The following is a 20430-nucleotide window of genomic DNA, read 5'->3' as shown; positions in this document are numbered from 1 at the left end:
ATCCATGTTGACTGTTCCTGATCATCTTCATATCCGCCATGTGCTTCAAAATGGATTCCTTGAGGACCTACTCTAAGATTTTTCCAGGGACTGAGGTGAGGCTGACCAGTCTGCAGCTCCCTGGATTCTCCTTCTTCCCTTTTTTAAAGATGGGCACTATATTTGCCTTTTTCCAATCATCCAGAACCTCCCCCAATCGCTATGAGTTTTCAAAGATAATGGCTCTGCAATCACATCAGCCAACTCCCTCAGCACCCTCGGATGCATTAGATCCAGATCCATGGATTTGTGCATGTCCAGCTTTTCTAAATAGTCCTTAACCTGTTCTTTCACCACTGAGGGCTGCTCACCTCCCCCGCATAGTGTGCTGCCCAGTGCAGCAGTCTGGGAGCTGACCTTCTCTGTGAAGACTGCCGCAAAAAAAAAAAAAAAAAAGCATTGAGTACTTCAGCTTTTTCCACAACATCTGTCACTAGGTTGCCTCCCCCATTCAGTAAGGGTCCCACACTTCCCCTGACCTTTTCTTGTTGCTAACATACCTGTAGAACCTCTTCTTGTTACAGTTCACATCTCTCGCTAGCTGCAACTCCAACTGTGCTTTGGCCTTCCTGAATACACCCCTGGATGCTCGAGCAATATTTTTTTACTCTTCCCTAGTCATCTGTCCAAGTTTCCACTTCTTGTAAGCTTCCTTTTTGTGTTTAAGCTCACTGAAGATTTCTCTGTTAAGCCAAGCTGGTCCTCTGACATATTTGCTATTCTTTCTGCACATCGGGAAGGTTTGTTCCTGCGCCCTCAATAAGGCTTCTTTAAAATACAGCCAGCTCTCCTGGACTCCTTTCCCCCTCATATTAGCCTCCCAGGGGATCCTGCCCAGCAGTTCCCTGAGGGAGTCAAAGTCTGCTTTTCTGAAGTCCAGGGTCCATATTCTGCTTCTCTCCTTTCTTCCTTTTGTCAGGATCCTGAACTCAACCATCTCATGGTCACTGCTGCCCAGGTTGCCACCCACTTCTACTTCCCCTACCAATTCTTCCCTGTTTGTGAGCAGCAGGTCAAGAGGAGCATGGCCCCTAGTTGGTTCCTCCAGCACTTACACCAGGAAGTTGGCCCCAACACTCTCCAAAAACTTCCTGGATTGTCTGTGCACTGCTGTATTGCTCTCCCAGCAGATGTCAGGGTGATTGAAGTCCCCCATGAGAACCAGGGCCTGTGATCTGGAAACTTCTGTTAGTTGTTCAAAGAAAGCCTCGTCTACCTCCTCCTCCTGATCTGGTGGTCTATAGCAGATGCCCACCATGACATCACCCTTGTTCTCTCGCCTCTAAACTTAACCCAAAGACTCTCAACAGGCTTTTCTCCAGTTTCATACTGGAGCTCTGAGCAATCATACTGCTCTCTTACATACAGTGCAACTCCTCCATGTTTTCTCCCCGACATGTCCTTCCTGAACAGTTTATACCCATCCATGACAGTGCTCCAGACATGTGAGTTACCCCACCAAGTCTCTGTTATTCCAATCACATCACAGTTCCTTGACTGTGCCAGGACTTCCTATTCTTCCTGGCTTGTTTCCCAGGCTTCTTGTGTTGGTGTACAGGCACCTAAGGTAACTAGCCGATTGCCCTTTCTCAGTATGAATTAGGAGGCCTCCCCATTGCACCCTCCTCCTTGTGTTTCCTCCTGGTATCCCACTTCCCCACTTACCTCTAGGCTTAGGTCACTGTATCACAGTGGTTCTAAAAGCCGGTCCGCCGCTTGTTCAGGGAAAGCCCCTGGTAGACCGGACTGGTTTGTTTACCTGCCACGTCCGCAGGTTCGGCCGATCGTGGCTCCCACTGGCCGCGGTTCGCCTCTCCAGGCCAATGGGAGCTGCGGGAAGGGCGGCCAACACGTCCTTTGGCCCGCGCTGCTTCCCGCAGCCCCCTTTGGCCTGAAGAGGTGAACTGCGGCCAGTGGGAGCCACAATTGGCCTAACCTGTGGACGCAGCAGGTAAACAAACCAGTCCGACCCACTAGGGTCTATCCCTGAACAAGCGGCGGACCAGCTTTGAGAACCACTGCTGTAGCAGATCGACACTCACCAGTGTGGCACCTCCTACTGGCTGTCTGGGAATTAGCTCAACTCCAGCTCCGGAGTGCCCTCTGCTGGCCAGTGTCTCCCCTGCCTCAGGCCCTGTGTTCCTCCCAGACCCCAGTACCCTCTTATGTTGGGGTGCTGCCCCACAGCAGTACCCCCACACTATGGATCTCCCCTCCCAGGGGAACCCCCAATACTCTAAGCCCACCTTGCCTCAGTGGCTACTGCCAGTCATCATCTAGTCCCCTTTCACTGGGGCAAAGGGCAGTCTGTAATGGCCGCTCATCATTGGCAAGGGGGTAGGACCTGCTGCCTCTGCCTATCCCTGGGATGCCCCTCGGCAGCCCCAGTACCTCTGTAGGCCTTCACCAAGGCACGCAGCCTGGAGGTTTACCAGGCTGGAGCTCCCCAGCTCCTCTTGCCCTTCCCTAGCATGGCTCTACTTCAGGTACCTTGCTCCCAGGCAGCTAGCCCTTCCTACTCCAGGGCTAGAGTGAGACTCCTCTCAGCTCCTGGCTCACACCAGCTGTGGCCTGATGGGGCTGGCCACACCTGTGGTCAGCTACTCCCTCAGATGCTTTCACTCCTTTTCCCAGCCACAGCCCTCTCCAGGGCTGCTTTTAAGCCCTGTTCTGTGGGAGTGGGGCAGCCACACCACTACAGTCACCCATCCCCTGGTGAACCTAGTTTAAAGCCTGCCTCACTAGGTTACCAAGCAGGGAAGTTCCATGGCCCATGTTATACAGGAGATCAGATTAGATGATCACAATGGTCCCATCTAGCTTTGGAATCGATGAACCTCTGAAAAACTGCTCTTACCTGACAGATATTCCATATTTGCACCATTACAGCAGACGCTGTCAAAACCAGCTACAACATCACTGTTAAACAGTAGCCACATGGAGGTTTTTACCAGTATAACTATACTGGTTTCACTATAGCAGTAGAGATGCGTTAAATTTTTTGGATGAATTTTTTTTTTTGACAAAAAAATCCATAATTGGGTCAATCGCAACACCTTGAAAATTTGTGTTAAATGTGTCAAATTGTTTCAGCTGAAAAAGAATAGGAAAAATTCAGAAAAAGTAAAAATATTTTAATTTTTTTAATTCAAAATGACATTTCATTTAGAATTTTACTTCCATTTTATTAATTAAAAAAAGTAAAAACAAAAACCACACAAATGAAACAAAATGTATTGTTTCAGGTCAAATAAAGCATTTTGTTTGACCTGAAATGATTTTTTTCTGTTTCCGCTTAGGTCAACCTGAAGCAAATATTTTATTTTAGTTTTTGTTAGTTTTTGGTTTGGCCACAGAACTGAAAAAATCAGTTATTTGCACAACTCCACATACCGGTATCATTATACCAGTGTATATGTAGACAACGCCGTAGGCTGCTATTAATGTATCCAATGTTAGCTACTCTTCCTGAGGGGACAGAAGAGCCCCCCTCAAGACTACAGTGAAGAATTGAGAAGGAGGAAGGGGGATATTGGTTCCAGTTTCTCTGTGTTTCATGAATGATGCAGATCCAACAGGGAGTGCTGTCTAGTTTTTTAATATATTTATAGTTTATATTTTTGAGTCACAGAAAAAAAGAAAGAGTGCAAGGGAAGTGTTGGCTTTAAGCAAACTACAGTAAAACCATCACACAAGTAGAAAGAATAATACAATAAACAGGGATTAAATGACTAAGATTTACACAGGAAATACATATGGTACAAAGGATAATAAGTTAGATGATTCACCTGTCTGCATATCAGATTCAGCAATCCAAATAGCGAAGTATTGACCACGGTTTCTATGTTTCATATTAGTAAGTTTATGTGGGGTCAGGCTACCACACGTTTTATTCAACAATATGTGGGATTAGTGGTGTTTTGTTCCTGGCCTGCAATAGTGAACGTAGCATTGATGGTTTTTGTTGCTGAATGTTCATTGTTTAATACAAGTAAAGGAACAGACACAGAGAACCACACTCAGGCACGGCATATGCAGGTGTAATGCCATTTAAACCAGTGGCGTTGTACCTGCCTACCTCAAGGCTGAATTTGACCCACTGATTTCTGCAGGACAGCCTAAAACCAAATTGTTTTATTCTTGCTAAAGGTTCCTAAAAAATCAAGGTCCAAATTCAACTGTGGTTTAACTTCTGAGAAGTCAGTAACCTTACAAACCGGGATTACATTTGCCCCTGGACTCTACAGCAATCCCAGCAGGTATGTTATAAATAACAGCTGTTGAGTTACATTGGCAGCATGGCTCTGTTTAGTGTTTCCCATTTTATAGACTTTGGGATTTTAACTGGGAGTGCTGTAAGATTTGCTGTTGCATCTTAAAATGATCAGCGCATAGTGACATGATAGAGGTTTATCTCCACACCTTACCCTGAAATCTGATTTGATTGCTAGCATCAGTTCTAAAACTATTATAATTTGCTCTTATTTATGTGCCACCAATGTGGGCTAGGAGCTTTGCAAACATGTGAGAAGAAAGCTCTCTGCCCTGGAGCATTCATAACCTAAGTAGACACAAAAAGGGATGAGAAAAGGGGGGGAAGCTATACAGCATAAAAGCAAAGGGGCGGAACTGAGGCTTCCAACATATTGTTGGTTCCATGATTTTTCCAATATGTTTTCCAGTGTGTTCCATTTTCCCAGTTATCACTATATCTTTGGCTGTGCTGGACTTGTTTCTTAAGTAATATAGCAAATATTTTAATAATCGATTGTTCTGGTTGGCATCTTGAATCCAAAGTTCATGTCATTGAGTCTCTGCCATAATTGCTTTACAAACTTCAAAACACTTAGATAAAGTTATTTGAGCATAAGTTTTCGTGAGCTACAGCTCACTTCATCGGATGCAAAGCTTATACTCAAATAAATTGGTTAGTCTCTCAGGTGCCACAAGTCCTCCTCTTCTTTTTGTGGATACAGACTAACACGGCTGCTACTCTGAAACCTTAGATAAAGTTATTTCAATCTAAAAAAAAGCGCTTCCTAAATTGCTCTGCTGGGGAAGCTTTAGCTCAGCTCAATGCAGATCTGGCAGCTCATGCCTGGGACACTTTATCTGGGGATGGCACACAGCTCGTAGGAATCGGGGGAATGTATGAGGATGTAGCACCCGTCTTCCTGTGGCCTGGGCTGACCCTCAGGGATATGGAAAGTGAAATGCTGCAGGAGGGTTGCGAAGAAGAGAAAGAGCTCCTTCCTGGCCAGCTGCTCCCCCAGACACATGCGGCGACCTGTAAAAGAGAGAGTGAGGCAGGAGGAAGAGGGAGACCCCCAAAACAAAATGATACCAGGAAAGATCCTAGCGCAAATAATTAAACAATACATTTGTAAGCACCTGGAGGATAATAGCGTTATAAGGAATAGTCAGCATGGATTTGTCAAGAATAAATCATGGCAAACCAACCTAATTTCCTTCTTTGATAAGATTACTGGCCTTGTGGATAGGGAGGAAGCAGTAGATGTGATATATCTTGATTTTAGTAAGGCTTTTGACACAGTTCCATGTGACATTCTTATAAGTAAACTAGAGAAATGTGGTTTAGATGAATTTACTAAAAAGTGGGTGCACAACTGGTTGAAAGACCGAACTCAAACAGTAGTTCGCAAACCATATGACTACTACTGTCATACTGGGAGGGCATCTCGAGAGGGTCCTCCAGGGGTCAGTCCTGGGTCCGGTCTATTTAATATTTTCCCTAATGACTTGGATAATGCAGTAGAGAGTATGCTTGTAAAATCTGCAGATGACACTGACGTTCGGTACCTCATGGGAACACCCTACATGTTCATCCTCATAAAATGATTGTGTGGTATCCAATGCAATGTTTGTCATGTCGGGTGTCTTCAGAAGGCTCATGATGCACTGAGCATTGTTGTTCTAGTAATTTTTGTTGCAGTAATGTTATACTAATGTTACAGGTTATCATTCTGTATATAGTTATGAGGCTGAAAATGTATCCTCATGGCTTAAAATAAGCCCAGGCAAAAACTCTCTAAGAGCAGAGGGGCAGTTTACACCTCATCAGGGCATGCATGGGACAAACCCAGCCCAGCCTCACAGGAACAAAGGACACTGGCCCAGGCAGCAACTAAAGGATCTGTTGGACTCTCGAGTGAGTCACCCCCCTTCCTTTGGTCAGTTTGGGACTGTGATGAGGTAATGCTCACCTGACTCTGAAGGGGGGAGGGGGGGCAAAGCCAAGGGGGAAGAAAGAACATGATAAAAGGGAGAGACATTTGCCATGCTCTTCCTCTCTCTTCCACCTACATCTACAGACCAGTGGCAGATTTAGAGTTAGTGGGGCCCTGTGTGCAGCTTCATTTTGCCCCCCCTCACATGGTGGGAGCATTCTCTCTTATCTTCCCCCAGCCCTGTTTTTCATTTTTCCCCCCTGTATTCTCCTCCTGGGACTCAGGGCTGGAGGTCCAGGCTCTGGGAGGGAGTTAGGGTGTGGGAATAGGCTGGGGGTGGAGGGTCTGCGTGGGGGTTATGGTGATGGAGGGGCTCAAGGTTGGGTTGCAAGGGAGGGAGTTAGGGTGTGGGAGCAGGCTGGGGCTGGGAGTACAAGGTCTGGGTGGGAGTTAGGGTGCAGGCTAGGGATGGGGGGTCTGGCCAGAAATTAGGATGTGGGACGGGGCTCAGGACTGGGCAGGGGGTTGGGGTGCGGAGAACTTACCTGGGACAGCTCCCATTTGGTGAGGGGGGTGCAGGTGCGGCCCTGTACTTGCCCACAGGCACCACCCCCTGCAGCTCCCACTGGCTGTGATTCTTGGAACCACCTCCCCCCCCGCCAGGGAGGGCCAGAACTCAAGGGCTTTAGGGGCTGCAGCCCAGGCTAAGTGGGCTCCGGAGCCCTGGGCTGCAGCCCCTAAAGACCCGCCCCATTTCTGAATCTGGTCATGTGAGCACGGGCTGGAGGACTCAGGAGAAGCAGGGGCAGCCACACAGCCAGAGAGAAGCGGTGGTTTCCCCTTCAAAGTGCCGCTTCTCTCCGCCCGGCTGCGCAGCTGCCCTGCGCTCCTCCTGAGTCCTCAGGCCCACATTCGCAGGGCTCCCGCCACCTGCACCTCCTGCCTGCTTCCCTGCGGCTGCAGGTGAGCCTCCCTCCCTGTTCTCCTTCTGCCTACAGCTTCTACCCTTGCAGCCCCCATCCTGTGGAGCATCCCCACTGTGGGGGGTGCGCTGCCTGAGTGCCCGGCCTTGGGGCCCCATGTTGCTGGGGGGCCCCGTGCCAGGGCACTGTGTGTTTCATGGTAAATCCGCCCCGCTGCAGACATTGCCACCAAGCGACTGAAGCACTGATCAAAGGGGAGAGCCTCGCTGAAGAGCAACCAACCAGCCTGTGGTGAGAAGCATCTAAGTTTGTAAGGGCACTGAAAGTGTTAAGATCAGCTTAAAATGCTTTTTGCTTTTATTTCATTTGACCAAATCTGACTTATGTTTTGACTTATAATTACTTAAAATCTATCTTTATAGTTAATAAATCTGTCTGTTTATTCTACCTGAAGCAATGCATTTGGTTTTTAGCATGTCAGAGACTCCCCTTGGATTAACAAGCCTGATACATATCAATTTCTTTGTTAAATTGACAAACTCATATAAGCTTGCAGCGTCCAGCGGGCATAACTGGACACTGCAAGATGGAGGTTCCTAGGGTTGTGTCTGGGACTGGATATATTGGCTAGTGTCATTCAGTTGCACAATCCAAGGAGCAGCTTACATGCCAGAGGCTGTGAGTGAACATCTCAAGAGTGGGGGTTCTCACAGCAGAGCAGGGTAAGGCTGGCTCCCAGAGACAAGGATTGGAGTGACCTAGCAGATCACCGGTCCGGATAACACCAGAGGGGAACGTCAGAGACACCAAGCTGGGAGGGGTTGCAGGCACTTGGAAGGGCAAGTTTAAAATTCAAAATGATCTTGACAATTTGGAGAATTGATCTGAATTCAGCAAGATGAAATTCAATAAAGACAAGTGCAAAGTACTTCACTAAGGAAGGAAAAGTCAAATGCAAAACTACAAAATGGGGAATAACTGTCTAGGTGGTTGTACTGCTGAAATGGATCTATGGCTAAGGTGGCCATACTGTGGCTCCTGAGACACATGTGGCTCTTCTAGTGTTAAAGTGCAGCTCGCAGAGCCTCCCACACCTCCCTCCCCATTCTCCAGCTACCAGGCTGCAGTGGGGAGCTCGGGACCTCTTCCTTGCAGTGGGGTGCTGAGGTAGGGGCTTATGCCCAGTGAGGAGGGGGGTCTTGGTGCTTCTCACCAAAGGGTGTGTCTGCTGAGGCTTGGGACTTCAGCAGGAGTAGGACTGAAACTTCTGAAGATGGTTGTATGTGGCTCGGAGGGTCAGTAAGTTTGGACACCCCCGGTCTATGGGTTACAGTGGATCACAAATTGAGTATGAGTTGTAAATATGATGTAGCTGTAAAAAAGGCTATTATGATTCTGCGGTGTATTAACAGGCATGTTGTACGTAAGACACAGGAGGTAATTGTCCCTCTCTACTTAACACTGGTGAGGCCTCAGCTGAAGAACTGTGTCCAGTTCTGGGCACCACAATTTAGAAGAGATGTGGACAAATTGGAAAGAGTCCAAGGAGAGCAACAAAAATTATCAAAGGTTTAGAAAACCTGACCTATGACGAAAAGTTGAAAAATCTGGGCTTGTATAGTCTTGAGAAAAGAAGACCGAGTGCCAACTTGATAACAGTCTTCAAATCTGTTAAGGGCTGTTATAAAAAGGATGGTGATCAAGTGTTCTCCAAGTCCACAGAAGGTAGGACAAGAAGTAATGAGCTTAATGTGCAGTAAGGGAGATTTAGGTTAGATATTAGGAAAACCTTTCTAGCTCTAGGATATTTAAGCTCTGCAATAGGATTCCAAGGGAGGTCAAGGACTCCCTATCAGGAGCGGCAAAAGCGCCTTAAAAGTGTGGGGGCCACCGGCGCCCAAACTGTGGCCCTGCCCCTGCACAGTCCCTTTCTCTTGAGACCCCAGCCCCCCACACTGCCCCTTCCCTGTGGAGCCCCACCCTTGTGCTGCCCCTTCTCCCCAAGCTCCTGCCCTCACACCACCCATTCCTCCGAGGCCCAGCTCCACTCTCGCTCCTCTCCGCCTTCTCCCCATTGCTTGCCCTTACGTCTGTAAAAAGTGGGAGGTCAACAGGGCCATTGCCCCCACCCCCACCCCCGCACCCCAGGTCTCCATCACTGGAAGCGTTTAAAGTCAGGGTACTTGGTCCTGCCTCAGCGCAGGGTGCTGGACTTGAGGGTTTCTCGAGGTCCATTCCAGCCCTGCATTTTTTATGATTCTAAGTCACTGGGAGCAGCACTCCCACCCCATGAACAATGAACTGAATCAAAGGATCTGACCCACTTCGCCACTCTGCCATATATCACTAACGACTGCGAACACCTAATTCCAGAAAGTACTGCCTCACTGGAACACACCATTTCTCCATCTAGTCCAGCATCCTCTCCCTGACCGTGACCAGTACCAGAGAATTCTGAGGAAGGTTCAAGAAGCCCCGTAAGGAGCAGTTAATATTTGGCTTCTGCCCTGCAGCATGAGAACTGATGCCCTTTATTCATTTTAAAGATAAAGACATCTGTGACTCCTTTCCACAGTGATGGCCTCACCCAACTGCTCTGCCCTTGGATTTACCTGCAGAGAAAGGCAGGAAGGCCTCTTGCTTCACAAACTGCCCATCTGCATCCAGGAAGTGCTCCGGGTAGAACTGGTGGGGCTTCTCCCAAATCATTTCATCCTTCAGCACTGAGGACAAAACCGCGATGATGGTGGTGCCCTAAACATTCCCATTAACGTCCCCAAAACAAAAACAAACAGGTTATTTCAGGAGAATATAAACCATTGTCAGCTTTACCTTATGCTTCCTTTTACTATCATCTACAGTGAAAGAAAAGCCAGGCAGTTCTCTGTTGCCCTATTAATCAGATAATGGCACCACTTTCCATTGGAAAAGGCCTATCAATATAACATTTGTGTATGTAAATGAGATTTCCACTTCCTTCAATGATATTAGCAGGACAAAATTTCCTCCCACTCCAGATCTCCCTAAATTTTCAAGCAAATTAATTCTGTATAATGAGATTCAGTTGAATCTATACAGTTGGATCTACTGGTAGAAATACAAAAACAACAAAGAGTCCGGTGGCACCTTAAAGACTAACAGATTTATTTGGGCATAAGTTAACTCTCTTCTCTTCATGTGTCATTGTCACACTTCCTGCATCTGTAATCTTTACTCCATGAATTTGAAGAAGTGTTTTTTTACCCACAAAAGCTTATGCCCAAATAAATCTGTTAGTCTTTAAGGGGCCACTGGACTCCTCGTTGTTTTTGTGGATACAGACTTACACGGCCACCCCTGATACTTGCTAGAAATACAGTTCTCTGTGAGGTTCAAGTCCTTTAGAATAGCATGCTACATAACGAGCCTGTGACTTAGTAACTAAGTATCCTAGCAATATCCCTTAACAATCTGCATCTGGGCTGCATTCATTTTCCAGGGGTCACAATTGCTGTACCTTAGGGATGAAAAAGCCTTGAACTTCAGTGTCCCGGTACGTCGTGCGAGGCACTCCAGCAAAAACAACATCACAATAACGCTGAGTTTCATAGATCACAGCATTGGTGTAAGGCAAGTTCACTTGGTCCTCTATCTCGGGTGACCTGTCCCTGCCAATCACCTTATCAATTTCCTCATGGACTCTTCCTGGAAATATAGGAACACTTTATATAGCAGGGAGTATAACAGAGTAGACATAATAGACTATTAAGGGTCTGATCCAGTTACCACTGAAAACAGTTGAAACATTCCCATTAACTTCTCTTCTAAAGAGACCCTCTATCAACCCTTTATATTTGGCACGAATAGGTATTCCCATCCAAGAAACAGGTAACATGTATTCAGTGTAAATAAGTTTCCATGCGTTATGTCTACATTAGACGCTTACACTGGCTACTACTTTGTTGATGTGAAAAATTCTAGCAGACTGCAGAAGCACAATTTCCATATCAGACACAGGGACAACCACTGTGGGGAGTGCGGGGGGATACCCTCCCTCCAGGATGTTGTCCTCCCCACCACTCTGGTCATGGAGTTAAAAATGCAAACGCTTTTCATCTTTCCCGTAAGATGTGCCCTCCTGCTGCTGCCCACCTCCTCTTAACGCCCCCCTGCACATCACCATTTTCACCTCTCCCCCTGCTCTGCACTGTGCTCGGGGCTGTACCAGTGTAAATATGACAAACTGCTGTGCTGCAGCCAGCCAAGCCTACAGGGGAAGGCAGAAGCACAGAGGCTGCAGCACCACTTAGGCCTGTACACTGGGAAATCAAGTCGGCCTAACTACGTTGCTCACAGGTGTGAAAAATCCACACTGGGAAACCTCGGAATTTCAGAAGCCCCAGGAGGAGGTGGGGGGCGGGGCGGCGGGGGTGGGGGGTGACTGGGGAAGGAAGCAGGGGAAAGAGCCAGGGTGGCGGGGGTCGGGGGAAGGAGACGCACACGAGCAGAGAGTAGGGAATGGGTGGGTGTGAGTTAGCTTGCGGAGGGAGGCTGACCTTTCTGTGGGGGGCAGTGAAGCGGGGAGAGGAACATGAGAGGAGAGCGGAGGCTGCACAAAGGGGGTCAGAAAGAGCTCTCCCCAGCAGAGGGGTGGCTGAGGACTGTGTGTGGAGGGATGGCGTCTTGTTTTGGCAGAAGGCTCTGGAACACCAAGGCCAGGTTTAGACTACAGACCTATATCCATATAACAACATCGCTGAGCAACTAGTTATACTGACCTCACCCGCCGTGCAGACAGGACTCCCTGGGTCGCAGGCAGGTGTCTGCGGAGTGAGGTAGGGCAGCCTGCATGGAGGTATGTGTGTGAATGGAGTCGTTAGGGCAAGGGCCTGCCTGCGTGAGTGGGCTCTGAGGGCGTGTGTGGGGCTCGGTTTGGTCTGATTGATTGGGGGTGCGGGGGGTTGGAGGAGGATGGCAGCTGAGCCAGAGAGTGATCTTTGTGTGGGAGGCCAGAGGGTGCGTGCGAGAGAGGTCTGGGGGACGGGAGGGAGCGTAAAGTGCCTGTGGGTGAGGAAGGACGGGGTGAAGGGTTTGGTCGGGGCTGCAGGAGAACGTGAGACTGACAACCTGGGGGAAGGAGGGAGGGAACACAAAGTAGGAAAGAAGAGGAAGGTAGATGCAATGGAGAAGAGAAGGAAAGAGAGGGAACAATTAGGACACAATGTCAAAAAATACTACTAAGGGGATAATAGACTGAAAATACAGAGCAAAACGTCTGCAGTGAGGAGATGACGGTGTGAAGGAAATGGAAAAGGGGAAAGAACAAATGCGAGGGAGACCAAGGATACTGTGTAAAGGTTTTGTTGTTAAGAAATGTGATAAAATGTGCTGTGCAGGAGGGGACAAAAAATTTGCCTTGGGACAGCCCTAGCTCCCAACTAGCCCCTCTCCCATCATTGTGACTTCTTTATGTTCGACAAAATTCTCCCACCTGGTCCCCATCCATTTTGTTTTCCTGTTGTTGCACCTACGAGAAGTTGTACAGATGTGTCAGTTAATCGAGGCTTTTCATGATTCCCTCTATTTATTGTTTCAACCAATTTGTCTGTACTGAAGGAAGGTTCACTGGTCTGCATTTCCCCAGCCCAGTCCGAGAGGCTTTTTAAACCACCGTGACAATATTTGCTCCTCCAGTACGGTATTTGATCATTTCAGAGACAGCACGATTTTGTTAGCAGCTCAGCCACTTCATTCTTAAAGTCCTTGGAATCTCTTGGAGATAAGCCAGCTGGTCTTGGTGGCACTTAAATGTATCCATTTATTCCAGAACCTTTTCTTTTGTTAATTCTATCTCTGACTATGCCTTGTGATCACTACCTGAAAATACATAGCAGAGGTAGATATCTCCCCAAAGGTTCGCTGTTGTAGTGAGGACTGATACAAAGAAACCATTTAGCTTCTTGTTAATGTCCTTATCCTCCTTGATCGTTCCCTTTCTTCCCTGGTAGTTCTGGGGACCAACCAATTCTCCCAGACATCCTGCTTCTGATATACGAAATAATGTGTTTGTTTTCATGTCTTTGGATATAAATTCTTTACATTTCCTCTCACCTCTCCTAATTTCCATGTTATAGTTTACCTCTTTACCTTCCTTTCTACTGGCATCACTTGGGCTGGATTCCATTGTATTTTTTACAGATACCTCTTTGGTCTGGACAACCAGGATGCTACTTAAGCAACCCTACCCTATCCTCACTTCTGACTCTAGCGCCTTTTTGACTGCCTTGTTCATTTTTAAAAGCCCCCTTGGAAAGTGCAAGTTTTTGGTTTGATTCTTTCCCTTCAGCAGTTGAACTTATTTATATGGTGGTGACACTTAGTGTCTGAACTTCTTGAATTAAGTCCTATGTGGTATTAGGACTAATCTGAGTGCAGACTCTCTTTTTATGTGTTAGAGAAATAATTGTTTCAAGAAGAAATTGTGTAAAAGAGTTGAGAAAAGGTTTCTTCTTATATATCCCTGAAGTTGATCGGGGGTGGAAGTGAAAGGGGCCAAGATTTTCCAAAGTGACTAGTGCTTGTGAGCAACACAATGTGTAGGTGCCCGTTTTGACAAGAGGCCTGATTTTCAGAAAGTGCTGAGTAGCCACCCTCTGAAAATCACGTCCTTTTAAGGTATCTCAAGTTGAACACCCAAAAGCTGAGCTGCCCAAAATTGCTAGTCATTTACCGAATCTTGGCTTAAGCATTTGTGGCCAGAGAGAGAAAACTTAGCAAGGAGCTGCTGGAGACACAAGGTGCACTTAACAGTAGCAGTGGGTTTCTGTGAACATACTGAGATCTTTAACAAGGGCTTTCCCTCTCCTCATGAGATTTTGCTCTCCCCCTCAGCACATAATGCTCCATGATGATTGTGTGGACTTATCCCCTCCTCATTACTGTAGTTCTGTTCAACAGTAAATACTACTGACTGTACTCCAGGAGGTCACATCCGAAAGACAAAAGCATCTATAAGTAGAAAAATACTGGAAACTTGTCAATGGGAGGTACAAGGTGTGAGGAAGCTCTGGCACTCCCAAACTGCATCACTTACTTTGGACATCAGGATAGCGAAGCATGAACAGCAGTGCCCAGCACAGGGTTACAGTGGTTGTTTCAGTGGCGGCACCAAACAGGTCAAAAACTGTAAAGATCAGGTTGTCCTCACTGAAAGTGCTCTCTGGGTCCATTTTAGCCTGAAGGAAATAACAATAGACTTGTCATACAACTTGGGTTTGTTGTTTTTTATTTAATTCACCCTACTAGCTAGGAGCATACATTTGAGTGTATAACGCATTTTCCAGACGTAGGAGTCTGAGGCCCTGTTGCCCCACACCTGGTGTGATCATTGACACCTGTGCAGAGTGGAGGAGGATGCCTGATCAGAATGATAGCATTTTACACTCCCTTTGAACTGGTGCACATGTTTATACAAGGTATAGGGCAGGCAGGAGACAGGCCCACAATCCTGAAAATCTTCTTAGTAGGGATTAGAATTCAAAATATGAATGAGTTTCAAGATTCTTCCTTGACTGAGAAGAGCTAAATAAACCAGCAATGCATGCATTGATCAAAGGTAGAGTCACTAAGGTTTCATGAAGTATGGGAATGAAATTTGAAATATTTTTGCATTACTTTCAAGGCTCATAATACTAGATTTCATAGAAGCACCAAAAAGCAATGGGAAGTCCAAAGGAAAATATAATAAGGATATTTTAATAGCTTAAAATCATTGACTTACTTCTTGTGGGCAAGAAGAAAATAGTGGATCTTTAGAAGGGATTTGGATGAAGAGAAGGCAATGGCTTAGTAGACCAGAATTTGGAGGGTGTTTCAGTGGTATGAAGTAGCATGAAAGAAGACACAGAGAAAACTGTGGGAGAATTAAATGAGTAAGGCATTGAAAGACCACAGGTTATGGGGGTGATGCATTAAGAGACTATGTCCAAGATATAATGTGGGTTGTGTAAGACTTTCAAGACAAGGACAAGAGATTTAAATCAGATGTGATAAACAAGAAGGAACCAGTGGAGCAGAGAAAGAAGCAGCAAGATTTGAAATTGGATGTGTGCAGGGGGAGGAGAGGAAGGATTCATAGAGAAACCTAATTTTATGATCCTGGCTGAGCAGGAAGATGGGAGAGGGGTTTTGGAAAAAAGTAAGAATCTCATTTTTAGCTAAGTTAAACTTACACTGTGGACAAATCACCTCGGAAGAAATGTCAGAGGGACTGAAGTACAGGACTCCTTAGCGAGAGATGGGTCAGGAGAGCTGAGCTTGGTTTGCTAGTTATGAGCCTCGAGATGAAAGTTGCAACTGTGTAAGCAGATATGGTTCCTCAGAGTTACAGTGTAGAGGGAGCGGGCAAGGGCAGAGGCTTTAGGACTTCCACAGACAGTGGACGAGCAGAGGAGGATCCACCACAGAGAATGCTGAAGCAACAGGTGGGGAGAAACTACTGGGGAGATGGTTCGCCAGATACAACAAGAAACTGCCAGGCATGAGCTCCAAATCAAAAAAGCAATGGAAGAACAGCAGAAACTGTATCATCCTGAAAAGCCAGCTCCTCTCAACAGCAAAGATGGGGATAGAATCTATCCAGTTTGTAAAAATGTTGGTATGTTGTTTGACTCTAAGCAGTTGTCTGTGTGAAACCAAATATACCCCAGCACTGACACCTTTTATGTAAATGCTTTTACTGTGAGCTCAGGTGAAGGTAACCCCATAACTTGTGCAGAGAATATAAAAAATCAATGGTAAAAGCTGTTTAGGGCAAATTACAACTTTTAACATCACTCTAGTTAAAGGTTTCAGAGTAGCAGCCGTGTTAGTCTGTATTTGCAAAAAAAAAAAAGGAGGACTTGTGGCACCTTAGAGACTAACAAATTTATTTGAGCATAAGCTTTCGTCTTTGTCAAAGAGGAAGATTATTTACCAGATAAATGTGTGAATATTGTAATCCTCTATGAGTTTCCTGTAAGTTTGCCTTTAGCCAGAATCCACTATGAATAGAATGGTAATAAACATGAAATTATAGCTGGTGTAAGGAAGTTATTGCCTAAGGATCTTTTGATTGGGGTTTATATTAAAGCTTTGTTCAGTCGAGTTAACTAGTCACAGGAAAGAAATAATCCTGACTTTGTGTCTATTAGAGACAATGATTTGCCTATGGAGGTTTCAGAGTAACAGCCATGTTAGTCTGTATTCGCAAAAAGAATACAGCTGAAGTGAGCTGTAGCTCACGAAAGCTCATGCTCAAATAAATTGGTTAGTCTCTAAGGTGCCACAAGTACTCCTTTTCTTTTTGCCTATGGAGGGTTTCTCCAAATGTTTGTCTGGGGAAGATAGCTGTTTGTCTGTGCAGAAAAGCAGGGTATATGTGGAAGAAATTTCTGAGTATTTGTCTAGTATCTCAGAAGTGAATCTAAAATTAGCTAAAGCACAGAGAGAACTCATTGGTCAGGAAAAAGTTTCTCTGGAGCAGATTAAACTTGGTGGTCAGGTTAAAGTCCTAATTGAGGAAGAAAAAGGTAGATTTTTTAGGGGTGATGGATTGTTGGCAAGTAAAGTTTGTGAAAGTAAGCCTGAAAAAGTGAGAAGTGATTTGCTTAAAGTATCTCAGTATAATGTGGAGAACAGCAGTTTATCTGTTGGGAGTGGCAACCTGCCTGTTAAGGAAGGTGTCCCACTTTCTAGGTGTGTATCTGAAATCAGCCATGGGTGCTGGGACAAAGGAAAGGGTATTTCCAATGGTTTGTCAGTTTTAAATAGCAGCAGCACGCCTGCTGAGGGAAAGTTTCTTTCCCGTTCTTTGTCTGTGGAGCAGACAGAAAATGCTTCTCAGTTTATGCTACTTGAGAATTTGTCAGTTGTCCCAGAGTTGGTTCTGGATACAACTAAAGCCCAGGACGGAAATGTTGCTAAGTTTGTGTCTGCTGGGGAGAATGGCATTGTAAGTAGTTTGCATCCAGTTAATGTCATAACTGAGTCCCAGGGACCAGGTGCTTCTGGTGCTTCTATTTTGCCTGTTGCTAGTGTGTTGCTGGGTAAAGGTGTGACAACTCCGTTTAACCAGGTTGATATCATAGCCAGGGCACAAGGAAAGCATGAAGGTGATTTGATTGTGTTACCCACTAGCAGTGTGGAAACTTTTAACAAGAAGGAAATGATTCCTAAGCTTGTGTGTGGCAAAAGGAAGGGGAGTGCCTCTAACCTTTTATCTAGTAAGTCTATCAAATTGCCTAAAAGGGGGTTATGTGAAAATCCTCCTAATGTGTCAGAGATGATTCTGGGTGTAAGTGAAACTCGGAAGGAGTTTGTTGTGGCTCCACAGAGCAATGCTTTTGTAGAGCAAGAAAAAAATGGATTGTTGCTTAGAAAGATTCCTGAAGAGAAAAATCTTCCTGGTAGTCTTTGCAAGCAGTTTGCTGCAAATGAGGGGTGTGGTGAAAGTGATTGGGCAACAAAATCGCAAATGAAATTTAATGTGGATAAATGTAAAGTAATGCACGTTGGAAAAAATAACCCCAACTATATATACAATATGATGGGGGCTAATTTAGCTACAACTAATCAGGAGAAAGATCTTAGAGTCATCGTGGATAGTTCTCTGAAGACGTCCACGCAGTGTGCAGTGGCAGTCAAAAAAGCAAACGGGATGTTAGGAATCATTAAAAAAGGGATAGAGACTAAGACGTAGAATATCTTATTGCCTTGTATAAATCCATGGTACGCCCACATCTTGAATACTGCGTACAGATGTGGTCCCCTCATCTCAAAAAAGATATACTGGCATTAGAAAAAGTTCAGAAAAGGGCAACTAAAATGATTAGGGGTTTGGAATGGGTCCCATATGAGGAGAGATTAAAGAGGCTAGGACTTTTTAGCCTGGAAAAGAGAAGACTAAGGGGGAATATGACAGAGCGATATAAAATCATGAGTGGTGTGGAGAAAGTGAATAAGGAAAAGTTATTTATTTGTTCCCATAATATAAGAACTAGGGGCCACCAAATGAAATTAATGGGTAGCAGGTTTAAAACAAATAAAAGGAAGTTCTTCTTCACTCAGCGCACAGTCAACCTGTGGAACTCCTTGCCTGAGGAGGTTGTGAAGGCTAGGACTATAACAGGGTTTAAAAGAGAACTGGATAAATTCATGGAGGTTAAGTCCATTAATGGCTATTAGCCAGGATGGCCAAGGAATGGTATCCCTAGCCTCTGTTTGTCAGAGAGTGGAAATGGATGGCACTTGATCATTACCTGTTAGGTTCACTCTCTCTGAGGCACCTGGCCTTGGCCACTGTCGGTAGACAGGATACTGGGCTGGATGGACCTTTGGTCTGACCCAGTATGGCCTTTCTTATGTTCTTATTTAATTGAGGTAGTTTCAGTTCCTAACTGCCAGAGTCTTTCAGATGTGTATGGATCCACTGCCCCAGCTTCAGAAAGACCCAGTGTGGATATCTTTGAGAAGGTTTTAGATAAAATAAAAATTGTTTGGAAGTTTGAACAGCCCTATAAGCTTAACCAGCTTGTTGGGGAGCCAATGTTGGGACAGGAAGGGCTCCATGTTGATTCTTTAAGTAAGTATTTCAGGTTCAGAGAAAAAACTGGGTAGCTGATTCTGTAGAGCAGGACAGCTGTGCAGCTGATCTCTCAAGAATACAGGGGATGGCAGGCAAACTTTGATCTCTAGACACTTTGAATATGTCTTGTTGTCTGTTAGTGGATTTGACATCTGATTCCATGTTGAAGCAGAGGTTGGTAATGAAAAGACAAAAGGACCTTGAGTCTAACTTGCTGTGAAAATGGATGGTATTTCTTTAAGACAGAGTCCAGCCTTGGAATTGGTAATGGTTAGTCATAAATATAAAGGGAAGGGTAACCACCTTTCTGTATACAGTGCTATAAAATCCCTCTTGGCCAGAGGCAACATCCTGTTACCTGTAAAGGGTTAAGAAGCTCAGCTAACCTGGCTGGCACCTGACCCAAAGGACCAATAAGGGAACAAGATACTTTCAAATCTTGCGGGGGAAGGCTTTTGTTTGTGCTCTTTATTTACGTGTTTGTTGTCTCCTGGGACTGAGAGAGGCCAGACAGAAATCCATCCTAATCCAAGTCTCCAATATTGCAACCAGTATAGGTAAGCCAGGCAAGGCGGATTAGTTTATCTTTTGTTTTATGTGAATTTTCCCTGTGTTAAGAGGGAGGTTTATTCCTGTTTTCTGTAACTTTAAGGTTTCGCCCAGAGGGGGATCCTCTGTGTTTTGAATCTGAATACCCTGTAAAGTATTTTCCATCCTGATGTTACAGAGGTGATTCTTTTACCTTTTCTTTAATTAAAATTCTTCTTTTAAGAGTCTGATTGATTTTTCATTGTTCTTAAGATCCAAGGGTTTGGGTCTGTGTTCACCTGTATAAATTGGTGAGGATTATTATCAAGCCTTTCCCAGGAAAGGGGGTGTAGGGCTTGAGGAGATATTTTGAGGGAAGACGTCTCCAAGTGGTCTCTTTCCTTGTTCTTTGTTTAAAACGCTTGGTGGTGGCAGCATACTGTTCAAGGACAAGGCAAAGTTTGTACCTTGGGGAAGTTTTTAACCTAAGCTGGTAAGAATAAGCTTAGGGGGTCTTTCCATGTGGGTCCCCACATCTGTACCCTAGAGTTCAGAGTGGGGAAGGAACCCTGACAGTTAAGAATCTAAAAACTAGTAAACAAGCTAGTGTCTGTGTTGATGCAAATTACTTAACTGAATGGAGGGAGAAAGACTTGCCCATAGCTGTCAGCAGGGAAGACACACCTAGCCAGCCAATGAATTCTGTTAAGCAAGAGAGCTCAGGATTTAACCCTACTGGAGAGGGATGAAAGGGAAAAGTTTGTCATGCTAATTGAAGCCACAGGTTAACCCTAAAATGCCAAAATCCCAATGATATTGAGCCAAGGTCGTGGCATAACAAAAATGATTGTAAATGTACACTTGTAATGAACTTAATGTTAATATTAATGCTAATGTTAACTGTTGTGACTAATGTGTTGCCAATACCAACAACTGTAAAAATGTACAATGTGCCTAATCTTTTGGAAAAACCCTTGAACATGTTAAGAGTGAGACATAAGAACACACTTTATGTGAAAAGGCCTTGTGATACTGATATTTCAAAGCTAGTGCCTGTAACCAGTCTTGGAACTTTTCTCAGGAGAAAAGACATTACAGATCTAATGTGCTATATAAAAAGAGAAACTGTGGTACACTACCATATTGCTTT

At 45.3% G+C, this 20430-nt stretch overlaps 1 protein-coding gene across 1 annotated transcript in view; it reads right to left on the bottom strand.

The window, feature by feature from the left end:
* Positions 1–3677: 3677 nt before the first annotated feature.
* LOC125629947 (cytochrome P450 2D15) overlaps positions 3678–20430 on the bottom strand; it is a 34893-nt gene continuing 18140 nt past the window's right edge. Inside the window, exons 6-9 of the mRNA XM_075125984.1 lie at positions 14219–14364; positions 10647–10830; positions 9763–9904; positions 3678–5326 (exon numbers count right to left, since the gene is read on the bottom strand). Of these exons, the coding sequence (XP_074982085.1) occupies positions 5148–5326; positions 9763–9904; positions 10647–10830; positions 14219–14364 (651 nt within the window). The 3' untranslated portion in view covers positions 3678–5147. The remainder of the gene's footprint in view (positions 5327–9762; positions 9905–10646; positions 10831–14218; positions 14365–20430) is intronic.

This window comes from Caretta caretta, chromosome 1 (assembly GCF_965140235.1).
Source record: "Caretta caretta isolate rCarCar2 chromosome 1, rCarCar1.hap1, whole genome shotgun sequence".
Taxonomy (NCBI): domain Eukaryota; kingdom Metazoa; phylum Chordata; order Testudines; family Cheloniidae; genus Caretta; species Caretta caretta.
This window is presented reverse-complemented; position numbering and strand designations above follow the sequence as displayed.